At 40.5% G+C, this 16,191-nt stretch overlaps 1 protein-coding gene across 1 annotated transcript in view; it reads left to right on the forward strand.

Annotated features, from left to right (window-relative positions):
- LOC126419224 (UDP-glycosyltransferase UGT5-like) overlaps positions 1–16,191 on the forward strand; it is a 56,369-nt gene that overhangs the window by 37,430 nt on the left and 2,748 nt on the right. The window contains exon 4 of the mRNA XM_050086360.1: positions 3,518–3,737. Within this exon, the coding sequence (XP_049942317.1) occupies positions 3,518–3,737 (220 nt within the window). The remainder of the gene's footprint in view (positions 1–3,517; positions 3,738–16,191) is intronic.

Consider the following 16,191-nt stretch of genomic DNA (forward strand, 5'->3'; position numbering starts at 1 on the left):
CAGTTTGTTGCGAAAGCTTGAATTTTGTGTGTATGTTTGTGTTTGTTTGTGTGTCTATCGACCTGCCAGCGCTTTTGTTCGGTAAGTCACCTCATCTTTGTTTTTATATATAAATAATACAGTCAGTATTATTGATAATATATTTTCAAATGTAGGACGCACAGAAGTTGAAGTAACAAATACTGATTTGGGATTATCAGACCACAGTGCTCTTGTTCTCAAAATTCCTTCAAGGCCACTGAAAGAGAAAAAAACACACTTCATGTATAAAAGAAATTTTTCTACAGAAAACTGTGTAGAATTCATAAATATGCTAACTAATGAGGCTTGGGCAGAAGGACTATCCCTAACAAATACAAATGATGCATATAACACATTTTCTTCCATTTTCATGGGATATTTTGAAATGTGTTTTCCAAAAGATCTGTCAAAAATCAGGTCACATGGCAATAAATATATACTTGAGCAGTGTTGTGTATATAAGGACTAGCCGTTTAGGGAGGACAAAACTAAAGCCTTATGAAAAACAGACTATGCATTTAAAATAACAAGCAGGGATGTATATAGGCTATATTAATTTCATTGCATTATTATTAACTTCATTGTATTATTTTGTTTTGTACTTTTTTACGTATATATTGTTTGTGTCCAATTTCTTTGAAATGGCTTACATGTACCCTTGACAACATCGATACAATATTTATTGTCAACGGATGGATAAATAAAATAAAATACAATAAACAGCACCTACACAACTAATAAACCATAATATCTAACAAAGGAAACTCCACATAGAAATATCAGTATTGTAGGAAAATATAGGTTACCACTTACCAAGAGGAAGACATGTTAAGTTGCAGACTAGAACAGTTAAAAGACACTTACAAAAAGCCACAGACTTCATCAGCAAAGAGAAACAGAAAAACACCCATCAAGCACACCTCATGTACACATGACTACCAAGGAAAATATTGATTACTACTTACCATAAGGAAGACATGTTAAGCTGCCAATGGGCACAGTTAAAAGACACTTACACAAAGCTTTCGGCCACAGCCTTCATCAGCAAAAGAGAAACACACACCATTCATAGACACATGCAAGCACACCTCACATACACATACCGCCAACTCCAGCAGCTTAGGCCTGAATGCAACTATCACATGGGATAGCAGCAGCAGTCTGGAGGGAGTGGGGAAGAGGAAGGGATAGTGCAGTTCCTCTACAGTGGGGAACTTTCCTGTTTCTTTACATCCAATATGAGCTTTTTTTTCGAATTTTGTAAATATTTTCCTCCATTTGCTATTTTTTTATTATTAATTTGTTTGGGGTATAGGTTTTATATTGTCACAGTTTTGTGAGAATTTAAATACATGTAAAAATAACCATCACAGTACATCTGAGTGTTACAATTTCATCATGATTGTATTACTACTTTCTTTTACACCTCATCAGTATATTTCTTATGAGTTCTTTCACATTATCTTCTATTTGTGGTACTGCCAAGGATTTTTCTCTTGGTGGTAGAGCTCTTATAGAACACACTCAGCCTTGAGAATACATCTGAGAAAATACTCGATGGAGGAGTACAGGTCTCAGTATGGGAAAGTCAACACTAAGATTCTCAGTAATGCTCCTGAGAATGTGGTTAAGTCAAAACCCTCCAATGTATCCATTCTCCCAGAAATGATATCCAACATCACAATGTGTTAACCTCTGTTGAGCTTGAAAAATATTGTGAGAAACAAGAGATAACTTGAAACTTTGAACTGGCCCCGGAGGCATGTTAAAATAATACAACCAATAGTGGACTTCCTGTGAAAGGTATTGTTCCTAGTTCGACTCTCAATATGGCACATACTTTTTAACTTCACACAAATCTTAAAAACCAACATTGAAGGGAAGAAAAGTGGTGTGCTAACACTATGCATCATCATACTGATTTCAGCCACATGACTAGTAGTTGTCAATGCTTTTCCCATGAGGCCTGAGCATAGAGGCATTAGTTATTTAACTTTAAATGATATATTTCCAACTTACCAGCAAGAGTACTTACAAACTGTCTTGCAAACCTGGAGACAGCCACATGAAACAGACAGCATTTGGATAAGATATACACTGCTTTTCCAATTACAAAGGGCATTCAAAAAGTGGTACCACTGGCACAGTCACTAGGGTACAGAAAAATTTGTGCATGTTGGGTGCCTAGATTATTAACAAGAGAAATGAAAACGATGAGGAATAATGTGTGTGAGGGTCTCATGAAGACCTTTACTGAAGAGTGGGAATAGTGCTTTGCTGGTGTCATTACCCAGGAGGAAACATGTTTGTTTTTGTCTGAATCTGAGAGCAAAACCCAATCCATGGATTGGCGTTGTCCAGGCTCCCTTTGGAAGAAGAAAGCGAGACTTTCATGAACAGCAGCCTGAAAGGTGATGGCCTCCTTCTTCTGGGATCAGTGTGGTGTCATTTTCATTGACTTTTTTGGAACCTGGCTCCACAATTAACCAGGACCGTTACTGTTTGTCATTGAACAAGCTGTGACATGCCATCAAGACCCACAGACCACAGCGTCAGGGTCAGCTCATCAGACTATGCCATGATAATGCCAAACCTCATACTGCCCTTATGATGCAGGAAGAAATCAGGAAAATGGGTTGGAGAATTGTTCCCCATCCTCCCTACAGTCTGGACTTGGCTCCATCTGATTTTTACCTCTTTAGTTGTCTGAAGGCCCACCTGTGTGGTAAAACATTTATTAGTGAGAAAGACCTTATCTTCTGTGTTAAGGGACGGTGTAAAAGTCAGTCCCCAGAATTTTACTAAAGTGCATTTACACCATGGAAAGAACATTGGGCCAAATGTGTCACAGCTGATGGAGGCTACATTGAGTACGCTCAATGTATAGCTAAATGTCCCCAGTATCTTCACAAAAAATTTCATTCTAAATTGCAGCCCACAGTGTATAAAATCATGTCAAATAATCATGTTCCACTAACTTAATTTTTGACATTACTTTCTTCACAAAAAATGTGTTAACGTAAATCCCTTATTGACAGCAGATGCCAAACTGTAGTGTAAGCTACATAAAAAACCAGATTTGGAATGTAAGTTAGTGATTTGTAAAACTTTTCACCAAATATTAAGAGCATCTTCATATAAGTGTGAACCTGTTTCCAAAATAACTTACTTTCTTAAAGTAATGACAACAATTAAAAATAAAAAGTACTAATGATGTTGCAACAACACTAAGACATGACTGAGTCAACATAAAAGATAATAAACGTTGGTTTGATCAAAGTGGTTTTATATATATGCTTTATTATCCTTGCCGTTTTAAATAATAACTCTGCTATCAGTTTTCTTTGGAGTAATTAATGCTTATTTAACATGTAAACATATTCTCGAACAGTCTCAACACTTTTTCCCTGTGTTTCAAACATCATTGTCTCAAATATAACTATTTCATATGACTTTATTGTACTGATAATATTAAAACTACCTGTTAATATTCCAGCTCATAAAAATGTTCAGCTCTTTATTACTCACGGAGGTCTTATGAGTACAATAGAAGCTATCAGCCGTGGTGTTCCTATCATCGGAATACCTATAATGGCTGATCAACATGCAAATGTGAAAAGGAGTGTATCAGCTGGAATTGGGCTACAGCTCGACTTTCAGAATATTACTGAGGTTTCCTTAACCTGGGCTATATCTGAACTTCTCAACAATCACAGGTAAGGTCCTCTACTGTTACTTATGACTTCATTAACTCACAATAACACAGCAGCCCCTTAAATTGCATCAGTCTGAAGGCAGCCTGCAACAAATGTTGTACTTGCAAAAACTGTTATACATGCTCAGATATGCAAATGTAAGCATTTCAGCACAGCCACATAAAGTAGACGAGAGTGACACCATCTATATTCTTCATGTAAGGAAGAATTACAGAGCAGGTTTCTCATTCAGAAACTGAATTAGAATGCTGGCTGTTTGTAAGAACATCATGTTATGCTTCACTTAAGAATGAGAGGCCTCTACTAGCACATATCTCAATTCAACAGTGGCATAATTGTGCCCTATTAGGACAGCAGTTTATCATTCCATGATATTGCTGTTCGGGTTATTCAGATCCCATGACTGTAAAGCAAATATGGAGTCAGGGGGTCCAGGAGGCCAATACTTGATGGCATGCAGGATCTCAAGAGCCGCACACAACTAGTGGCTTTGAGGACAGATGTGTCGTTCACTCTGCCGGGCAGGGTTACAATTATGTTACGTACTCCAAATAAGGAAACGGGCTCAGTTCCAGCAAGATAAGTAGCCACATGAGAAGGGGTGTTATCACACTCTCCCATTTCTGTGTACAGTGCCACAATGTATGTATCTAATTGTGGAGGTTCAGATGAGAACAAATGATGCTAGAGTGTATGAGTCATCATTGTATGGACCCAACACCTGATGTGATGATACGAGATGCTACTGGACACACAACATCATCACATTTGATTCAAAATTAATTTGCTGAATGTGACTCCTTCAACATCAGCTGCATCAAGTAAAGATCTACTACCCAACAGTGAGGTGTGAGAATTTTCATCACTATTGGGTTGTAGGTCTATTACCTATAGAGCTGATGTCGAGGACTTCACAATTAGCAAATTAATTTTGAATTATTTTGTACAGATGTGGATCATCAACAATGTCTGTTTCATTCAGACACCACAAAAGTATTACAAGCCTAGGCAGGCATACAGTGATAAAAGCATCAATCTCACTTCTTGACATCTTTCTTCCTGTTGTGGAAATCCAAGTAATGTAGTGAGCATTAAGCTCTGAATTCAGTGAACCATGATATAAGGATGTAGCCAATGTACATACAGAAGTTCAAATCCACAGAGTGCACACAAATAGCAAAAGTAGTTACGACAACTGCCTTTCATAAACTGGAAATCTGCCTACGAGTCAATATCCATCACCCGAGTTCAGTTCGACTCAATGTCCAGCTGGGTTAGAGCTATTTATGCTGTCAGAGGTGGCAGCACTGTGTATTACACAGTGAGTAACTAGGAGACATCATAATAAGAAGGTTTTGAATCTGAAACTGATAATAGCCAATCAATTTAGCACACTGTGTATCCCCTGATCACCTACAAATTTAATTGTGTTTCCTTCCTACTATATTGTGTATGCACAATACGTAAAATTTGGTGATTTTGTGTCCTCGCTGGTGTTGCAATTTTAATGGCCAGCAGAGTAATAGTAACCAGTCAGTTGCAGGATCTGAGCACAAATAAAGTATGTTTTTTGTAGTGGACTGGCCAGACAGCCAATCCACTATGACCGGTAGCCGAAAGGCACGCGTTTAAGCTCACGCAGACTGGCGTGAGGTCTGGAACAGGACAATGTCTTGAGAATTGCAAATAAAGTACGAAGATCTTGGAATACTTAACTTTAATCCACAATTGGAGAACATTGCTCTTGTTTAGACATTATTAACAATCTCAGTATAAACTGGTAATGGCGCCTTGCTAGGTCGTAGTAAATGACGTAGATGAAGGCTATGCTAACTATCGTCTCGGCAAATGAGAGCGTGTTTGTCAGTGTATCATCGCTAGCAAAGTCGGCTGTATAACTGGGGTGAGTGCTAGGACGTCTCTCTAGACCTGCCGTGTGGTGGCGCTCGGTCTGCAATCACTGACAGTGGCGACATGCGGGTCCGGCGTATACTAATGGACCGCGGCTGATTTAAAGGCTACCACATAGCAAGTGTGGTGTCTGGTGGTGACACCACATTTTTCACATGTCTGAAGAAAAAATATCGTTAATACCAGAGACTATAAGGTCTTCTCAAAAGCAATGCTGAACAGAGTGGAAAAACAATTAAACCCACAAATTGGTGAGTAACAAGGAGACATCAAAATAAGAATGACTTTGGACAGAAAATCCTATTAACTGATTAAACAGACCTTACACTACACAACATCCAAGGTTAAATCAGAGGAATGCTTTCTGAGGCCTTCAAAATGAAAACCAGAGTGCGTACTCAATAAGGTGATCAGTGACTGGTGACAAGAAACGAAAGGTGTGGGTGGAATATGGCTGGGGTGCAAGAAAAAAGGAATACAGACAGATTGTCTAGCATTCAAAGATGATATTGTGATATTGTCAGAATCATTAAATGAGGCAGTTAACTAAACCATGCAACTACAGGGATGAGTGATTAAAGCGGTTCTACAGATCTCTACCAAGAAGACGCAGTATATGACAAATGTTGAGGCAGCTTCTAGATGGATGACAACAGCAGAAGGAAAAATTCAAAAGGTAGAGAGATTTAAATACCTGGGAGAACAGATAGAAACTGGTCTGTCAGAAAAAGAAGCAATTGGAGCACAAAAAAAGTACAAACTAACTCTGAACATCTACAATGAGAAGAATATATCAATCAATGCAAAATTCAGACATTACCAGTCACTGATTCACCCTAAAACTTTATACACAGCACAAACTCTGATCCTAGTAAGAACAAGAGTACTTAAGAGACTATAACTGGTGGAATACCGAGCAAGATGGCACAGTGGTTAGCACAATGGATTCACATTCAGCAGGATGACAGTTCAATCCCGTTTCCAGCCATCCTGAATTAGGTTTTCCATGATTTCCCTAAATCGCTCCAGGCAAATGACAGGATGGTTCCTTTAAAAGGGCACAGCTGACTCCCTTCCCTGACCTTCCCTAATCCAATAAGACCAATGACCTCACTGTTTGGTCTCTTCCCCAAAACAATTCAATCCAATCCAACTGTTGGAATGAAAGATTGTCAGGAGGCTATTGAGACCCCGAAGAACAGAAGATGGACAGCTATGAAATCTTCATGGGTTATCAGCCGAGTGGCGTTGTCTTCTAGTTGCAATGTTTCAATGGACTGTGTATACATCATCATCAGGCGAAGACGATGGATACGCAATCCATTGAAATTTTGCGACTAGAAGATGACACCACTCGGGTGATAACACGTGAAGATTTCATAGATGAAATACGCCAACAAAGCCTGCAATCACAGAAGATGGACAATTTGTAATACAAGCAAACCAAGAACTGTGTACCAAAGTAGAGAGAATCTTGCACATAATCCAGAACAGAAGAAGTGTGTCCTTTGGACACATACTTAGAATGGACCAAGGGAGGTTAATACAGCAAATCATACAGTTTCCGATGAGCAAAGAACTAATAGATACTGAATACAGGAGGTTGAAAGGGATCTGGAAGAAATTGAAATGCAGGAACAAGAGAGGGAGTTATTTAAATAAAAAATTCACTGTGCCACAGGTTTACAGGACAGAACTAGTAACAGTACAAAATCATCATGTACAGAAAAGTGAAGGAGGCTGCAAAGTATGAGAACAAAAGAATATCAGACATGGAAAAAGACCAGAAGGAATGAAACTGATATGAATTAACATGCTCCTCAGATTGCAAACAGGGAAAGAAGAAAAAGAAAAAGATGAAAAAGAAAATGATATTATAAGTATTATAACATAAATGTTCTGCTCCAGAACCAGTTCAAGCTCCAAGCGTTCTGTGCCTGGAGTATTTGTTTTGGTGATTTAACAGTCTCTGGCCCCTACTTGAAAAGAATTGATTGGTGGTGAGAAATAAATTTATATCTTATGTTTTAAATCAAATAACATAAGCATGAAAAGAAACAAAGAATCTTACTCAGGGACCAGTTAATTTATTTTGAATTGCACAAAGTCAAATTAAAATGAGAAACTTTCCTCTGCTGGTGTGGCACCTCTTAATTCCAAATTCCAAGGCCCCACAATCTGTACTAGCATATGACTCTACCCACACAGCTGCACTTGCCCTTTCTTCAAAGAGCTGCTGCAACTGCTGACAGAAGTGTCTTTCCTCCCACCATCACATGAAGTTGCAGTATTTTTTAATGAGGACCAAGGCACTGTATGAAGACTTGTGATTGCTGAAACCCAACAGATTCCCAATGGCAGTGAATGGACATATTATGGCGAGTCAGCCTTGCATCATATTTTGAAAATAACTTGCAGACACCTTGTTTACCAAACATAACCAGTGGCATAGCCTCCAGCATGAATAGAATGTGCAGCTGCCTATTGTAATGCAAACACCTTGTTGTTGTAGGCTCCTTTCACAAACTGGGACAGTAAATTTCCTGCCAGCAAGTACATGAACAGGAGTAAACAGACAGTTAAAGAATTTATATGTATTTTTTGATTGTGTGTAGTTTGTGCATAAATAAATATTCGTGTGGCTAAATTTCTAACCGCGTGATACTTCTAAAATATCCATTCCATTCCACTGCACTCCCAATTACTTTCCCTTTTAAATTAAGTGGAAATGCATGCTGTGTGGTAAGCACTGAGAGCACAGCATGCCTACCCACACTGGTGATGCAAATTCTTGAATTTTTTCCATGCAGCACATCTCTCCTTTAGAGTGCCCGCTGTATAACTCCCTGCCCCAAAGCATGTGTGCAAGCACCAACTGTGCAATCCTTGTCTTCCCCTCTTCTCATCTGTACTGCCAGACTTATTAACAAGATGCAGCACACCTATGGAACCTTGTCCATGGCGCAAAGCATTCCCTTTGATCACGTCCTTGCAAATGGGCCTCCTGACCCACAGTCACAGGCAGCCAGCTTTAATTAGGTCCTCATGCAGTTTGCCTACTCATGAGCACTACTGCACCCCTCACACAGGCCCCAGTGCTGACAAGTCAACCGGCAGATCCTCCACACACTTCCCTGCATTCGATGTCCGTGACCCACGTCTACGGTTTGCATCCTTGGAGGCGATCTTCACCGTGTCTGCAATTATAAGCAACACAATGAAGTTCACCCTTACCATAGCTCAGCACAGACTCATAGTCTACGCCCCACTGTCTGGCAACTATAATTAACTGAAAAAGTGCCTAATCACACACTTTGCACTGTCAGAAATAGAGGGTTCCTGGCCTTTGTTTTCATTAGCTGATTGTTCCAATGTGAGTCCCACCCAGCTCCTGCAGCACCTCAGCACCTCTGCACCTTAGGTGAACCCCACATCTTGTTGGACAAACTCCACATCCACAACTGGAGTTCTCGCTTGCCGGCGGCCATCCATACTGAGCAGGATCATAAAGATAATGACACGGCCATGGTGATAGAAGATTGTGTATCCCAGTAGCTGCAAGACTACATGGGAGCACAAAACTTTCTTGCACCATGATCTCACGTTGTTCACTCATGTGATGGTGTGGGTCAATGGCTGTCAGCCCCCACTCTGTCCATGGTACTCGGGTCCTCACCTCATTCTGCAGTAAGGCAACAAAACATTCACTGTGCACATCTGCAGTGTCCCGTCAGTGATGTCCATTAACAGACTAAGACAAGCTTACATGTTCACCATCAATGATGCCGATGAAGCATCGTTGGTCGAGATATCCCTAGTGACCACAGATGCCACAGATGTCACTGCTGACACCAAAGCTCACCCTGATACCACTAGTGCCTGAAACGCAGATGCAGCCACATCATTCCCATTTGCTACCCCCACCCTCCTGCCGTTGTTCTTGAGCGTGAAAAACCCAACGCTGAAGGCACAATGCATGGCACCGAGTTCAATGCTTCATCAACTCCAACCGATAGAACCACGGGTGCCACTCCTCCAGCACCCTAGTGGCCCTCGCCACTGCTCAGAACGCAGCCTCGAGCACCTGAGAAGCAGTGCCTTCTCCCGCTGCCCTGCCAGCACTCCACCAGGGTATCTATCAGAAGGCAGAGACAGCAGGAGCACTCACTGATGCCCACACACTCTGGCACACATTACACCAAATGCACTGGCCACATTGTGCTTGGCGGTCAATAGCCTGCCTCTGCTAGTAGCTATTGCTGCCCCATATCCAGTGAGACTGCATCACAGAGCAGCTCCTCAGGCAACCTAGTCCCCCTCCCACATCCATTGTCGCCCCACACGGTGCGTTCTTCCCTGAGTTGCAAGTCCAGCTGCTTGTCTTGTGCTCTGGGCCACCAACCACTGTCACACACAGCACACAGGCCAGACCAACTCCCAGTGCTGCTCACCCACCACAGACATATGCCCCCATCGCTATGGCACCACCCTGGCATGCAGTAATGGGCAGCACCGTGCCATGCTGCACACCGTGCTAGCACACCTGCATTGGCTGCTGAGGTCACGGACTAGCTGCGACCACTCGTCTGCTGCTGCTGCTGCTGCTGCCCCACTTCACCAGCCGCTGGCCATTGCAGCTGCCTTCCCCTGCCACATGCCCACATGCTGCACCAACACACCTAGGCATCAATGCAGTGGCTGCCAAGGTTGTGGACCTGCCGCTACCACCCGCCCGACACCGCTGACCCACCACTGTGGCCGCCGTAGTGGCCCAGCTGCTTCTCTCCATCGCATGTCACAACACCTCGCCCCTATGCCAACACAGTGGGAACTGCCTCTGTAACCCAATGTCAGACCAGTGTTTCGGTGCATCTCTATCACCGACACCCGTGTCATCGGTGACTGATGGCCTGGAGCTGCACTCATACATGACCAACCTGGCATCCACATCTTGCAAGGGGGGGGAACTGTATGGTGCCTCTAAATTACAAATTCTAAGGCCCATACAGTCTGCCCTAGCAGACAGCTTTATCTGTCCAGCTGCACCTGAACTTTCTCCAAAGATCCCATGTCCAATTGGCAACTGCCAACAGGAATGTTTCCTTCCCCACCACCACATGCAAAACCAGGTGCTTCTGCTGGATTTTCTGCTAGCAAGAGATGATATCGTTCTTGTGTGTGTGTGCATGCACTGATCAGTAGCAACAGTAGCTATGCTTGGGTGTCACCTGCAAACTCAGTGAATTTGCAGTGTTTTTAATGAGGACCTGGGTGCAGTATGAAGATTTGTGGTTGTTACAACCTGATGGCTTCCCAATGACAGTGCAGGGCCATACTTTGGTGAGCTGGCCTTGCATCATATTTTGCAAATAACTTGCAGGCACCTCGTTTATCGAACAGGACCAGTGGCGTACTTGCCGGCATGACTCAAATGTGCAGTTACCCATTTAAACACAAACATCTTGTTGTTGTAGGCCCCCTTTTCAGATACTAAGACAGTAAATTCCTTGCCAACAAGGACAAGAACAGTAGTAAACAAATGGTTAAACAATTTAAAAGTAGTTTTTGATTGTGAGTAGTTTGTACATAAATAATCATGTGGCTAAATTTCTAAAATTGTAAAATATGTGTTCTGTTCACTCCACTCCTGACTCTCTTTTCCTTTTAAATTAAGTGCAATGTGTGCTGTGCAGTAAGCACTGACCGCATGGTATGCATACCCACACAGGAAACAAATTTTGCATCATATTGTCTAACCATCATTTAGCATGCTCCTTAGTTTAAATTCATCCTACTGAAAGAATATTAAATATAAAAGATCTGACACTTCTCAGGACTGGTTGTTTTCCCACTTCTAAGATTCTAGCAAAACAAGGCTATAGGAGTCCTTAATACCTATTTTAAATTAGTTATACATGAGATTTCAATGCCAAATTAACTCTGTGTTGCATTTATAATGATATGACCCTTTGAAGCCATTGTAAACTGATGGGCCATGCACTATGTGTAACATCAGACTGCTGAATTCCAAAGACCAGTCTACAAATGAATCTACAAATATCCTTATCAACTACTGCAGAGAACTTTTATTACAACTCATGTACAGAGGTCAGTAGCAATGATCAATTGATCGATCATGGGACTTTATTTTCATGTTGCACTTTTCTCCAGAAACTACTGATCACAAGGGTAAACACAGAATACAAATCTACATCTTCCCTCTGCACACCACTGAAGTGTATGGCAGAGGGTACTTCCTACTGTACCACTTATCAGGACTTCTTCCAGTTCTGTTCATGTGAGGAGTTTGGGAAGAATGACTGTTTAAATGTCTCTCTGCATGCTTGCCTATGTGATCCCTACAGCAGTGATACATAAGAGGTTGTAGTATATTCCTATGTTCCTCACTTATTGCTGCTTCTTGAAACTTTGGAAGTGTCCATCTTCAAGTGCCTGCCAGTTCAGGCAGGTTTCATTCCCTCAATGAAGCTCTACCAAACATCAGACAAATCTGTGATCATTTGCACTGCCCTTCTTCATATATATTCAGTATATCTGGTGTAGATTCCACACATTTGAGTTTGAGTAATATTCTAATTTGGGCTTCAATAGTGTTTTGTAAGAAGCTCCTTTACAGACTGATTTCATTTGCTGCTGTCCCACCAATGAATGGAAGTATTCCCTGTATTTTACCTGTAACTGAGTATTTGTGATCATTCCATTTTGTATCTCTACAAATTGTTACTCCCAGGAACTCGTTTGAGTAGAGTGACTCCATCTGTAGCTCACTGATATTGTAGACATGAAATATCACACATTTTAACTTTTTGAAATTAACATTTTACATTTCTAGGCATTTAAAGCAGATCTGCAAAGTTTGCAGCAGTGTGAAACATTACAAAGATCAGACTGAATATTTGCGCAGCTGTTTCACTTTGTATTTTGCTACAGATAACTGCATCATGTGCAAAAAGTTTGAGGCTATAATGATGCATAGGGAGGTACCATAACTGAAAAGAAACATGGGGAACAGCAGAAATAATTCAACTGATTGATGAAAGATGGAAATATAAAAATGATTGAGAAAAGAAAGTAATACAGCAATATGAGTTACTTTGGAACTAGATCAGTAAGAACTCCAGGGAAACTGAAGCAGAATGGCTACAGAAAATATATGAAGGAACTGAAAAGGAAATAGGTCACCAGAAAGACACATTCAGTAACAGAAAATCAAGATAAGTTTCTGTGAAATTAAAAATAAATATGTCATCATTAAGAATGCAAAAGGACTTCCACTGTTAAATGCAGATGAGAAAGTGAATAGGTGGAAAGAGTGCATTGAAGGTCTCTGTGTGGAGATGAACTGTCTCCTCATTTCATAGAAGAAAAAATGGATGTCAATTTGGAAGACACAGGGGATCCAGTAGTCACAGTATGACACAGTTTTGGAAGACTTGCAATGAAATAAGACAGAAGGAACAGATAGCATACCTTTCGAATTTCTAAAAGTGTTCGAGGAAGTGGCAACACAATGCCTATTATTAAATGTAAAGGCACCAGAGAGGAAGTTCTGACATCGCACATGATAATGGAAGTGACTTGAAGAAAAATCAGGACACCTTCATAGGATATGACATTAGAAAAAGTGAAACTTCCTGGCAGATTAAAACTGTGTGCTGGACCGAGACTTGAACTCAGGACCTTTGCCTTTTGCAGGCAAGGTAGGAGACAAGGTACTGGCAGAAGTAGGGCTGTGAGGACAGGTTGTGAGTTTTGCTTGGGTAGCTCAGTGGTAGAGCACTTGCCCACGAAAGGCAAAGGTCCCGAGTTCGAGTCTCGGTCTGGCACACAGTTTTAATCTGCCAGGAAGTTTCATATTGGCGCACACTCTGCTGCAGAGTGAAAATTTCATTAGAAAAAGTGTTTGGCAGTGTCAAATAGAGTAACATGTCCAAAATTCTCAGAAGAATTGGTGTAAGCTATGGAGAAAGATGGGTAATATAAAGTATGTACAAGAACCAAGATGGACGAGTAAGAATGGAAGACAAAAAATTGAAGTGCTTCGATTAAAAAGGGCATAAAACAGGGATACAGTCTTTCTCCCCTACTCTTGAACATGTAGACCTAAGAAACAATGACAGAAACAAAAGAAAGGTTCAGCAGGGGCATTAAGAGTCAGGGTGAAATGATATCAGTGATAACATTAATTGATGACAGTATTATCCTCAGTGAAAGCAAAGAAGTATTACATGACATGTTGCATTGAATGATCAGGCTTTTGAGTGCAGAATATGGACTGAGATTAACTTAAAGAAATATGAAAGTAATTGGGAGTAATAGAATTGAGATTAGTGGTAAACTTAACATCAAAATTGGGGACCATGTAGTGGATGAAATTAAGGAACGCTCCTGCAGTAATGCATGGCTGTTTATCATGTAACTAAACCTACCTGTTATGGTAGAAGCCTTCAGCAGCAGCAGCCACCTGAAATTGTTGTTGTAGGATTTATCCTTAAAATGAATAGCCAGAAGCTTCTATATTTAAGTTCTAAACTGGAATTTCATTAATCTTTAATCATATCCTTCAGAAACTACCAGTGATGACCAGGTCTTGTGCAGTCTCCAACAATATTTACAAAAAGATAGTTAGTATGGGCATATGTGGAGCTTAATAGTTATCTTTTCAAAAAGCAAAAGTGCTCACAGTACAGACTGTAAATTGGTTCACATGCAACTGAGTAAACAACAAAGTCATGAAACTGTTACTACAGTTACAAATATTATTCAACTGAATCATAACTTGCACATTTTGATGTTTACTGTTCATAACTATAAAATATGGTCTCTCAGTTTGAACTAAATGAATGGTTCTCGAGACTGGGCTAAAATGCAAATTAGATAGACTGAAGCTGTGCTAAACAATGACAGAGCAGAATAGAGGCAGACTAAAAACAGACTAACTGAAATGGCGCTAGTGCTGGTGTTATAAATATTTGCACCATGATGTTAATGAACTTTGTTAATTTGTAAAGGTTAATAAAGTTTATAGGTTAGAAAGTTTGTCTTTTATTGGCTATTGAATCTTTATATTTTGTTTTTATATTGTCATAAGCTGCATTTATTAAAATGCAGTACTAAGTATGCCTATGCAGTGGGAATCATGGGTTTATGATCATGGGAGCCATCTTATATGTTAAATTTTAATTATTGAAAATTTGGTAGTTTTTAGTTAGATACTCTTGTTGTTCAAGTTGGGTGTCATTGGCTTCATAAAATTAAAGTGATAATAAATATATGAACATATCCTGGAAATGTACAGCAGTTTGGCTATAAGTGGCGCTTAAAGTTCAGACAAGGTGAAATCTTTCATTATCAATGCTTTTAAACCAATTAAGTTTGGGCTAATGTAAATGTGTTACTGAAATGAGGAAAAACAACTCTTTAATTCAAAAGTGATCTTTCCTTCCAAATTTACCTATTAGTGCATAAGATTTTCCCTATGGCTATTTGTATGAAATTTTATAATTGCAACAACTTTTGATTACCAAATTTTATATAGATTTAATATTTGATATGGCAATGTACTCAAAGAAGGGTAGTGGGAGCCAGCCTGCTTCATCACAGGTTCTAGCTAGGAGAATATAAGAGGCAAACTAATACAAGCAAAAAGAGCATTCCTCACTCAAATAAGTCATCTAGTAAAAAACATTGGCTTTAATTTGAGAAGAAATTTCTGGTAATGAGCATTTGGTGCACAACATTGTATGGAATGAAACATGGACTGTTGGAAAATTGGGAAGAAGAGAACCAAAGTACGAGGGCGGTTCAGAAAGTAACCTCCAATTGGTCACAGTGCGGGTTGTGGGGGGAGTAGCAACGCCATCTGTGCGTTCACGCACTCAACAGTTCAGTCGGCATCAAGCTGTGCTCGAGTGAACGTCGTACCTGCGTTAGTTTAGTTTTTGTGGCAGTTTGAAATGTGTGCTGCAATAGAAAACCCCGCCAAATGTGAAGTGCATGCTGTCATAAGGTTTTTTACAGCCAAAGGATATTCTGCAGCAGCTATTCATCGTGAGCTTTGTGCCGTGTACGGACCAAGAGTTATGAGTGAAGGAGTTGTCCATGAATGGGTACATTTATTTGAAAGTGGACGAGAAAACGTTCATGATGAAGAGAGGAGTGGTAGACCATCATTGGTGACTAACGAACTCGTTCAGACAGTTGATGCAAAAGTTCGTGAGAATCAACGTTTCTCAATGTCGGAGTTGTCTACTGGTTTTCCACAGATTTCTAAGACTCTCTTGTACGAGATAGTGACAGCAAGATTGGGTTACCGTAAGTTCTGTGCACGATGGGTGCCCAAAATTCTTACCGACCACCACAAAACTCAAAGAATGGCCTCTGCCTTAGACTTTCTGTCACGTTATGAAGACGAAGGAGAACCATTGTTAAACAGAATCGTGACCGGTGACGAAACCTGGATTAAGTACGTGAACCCTGAGACAAAAGAACAATCAAAGATGTGGGCACATTCAAATTCGCC

Source organism: Schistocerca serialis, chromosome 9 (genome assembly GCF_023864345.2).
Source record: "Schistocerca serialis cubense isolate TAMUIC-IGC-003099 chromosome 9, iqSchSeri2.2, whole genome shotgun sequence".
In the NCBI taxonomy this organism is placed as follows: domain Eukaryota; kingdom Metazoa; phylum Arthropoda; class Insecta; order Orthoptera; family Acrididae; genus Schistocerca; species Schistocerca serialis.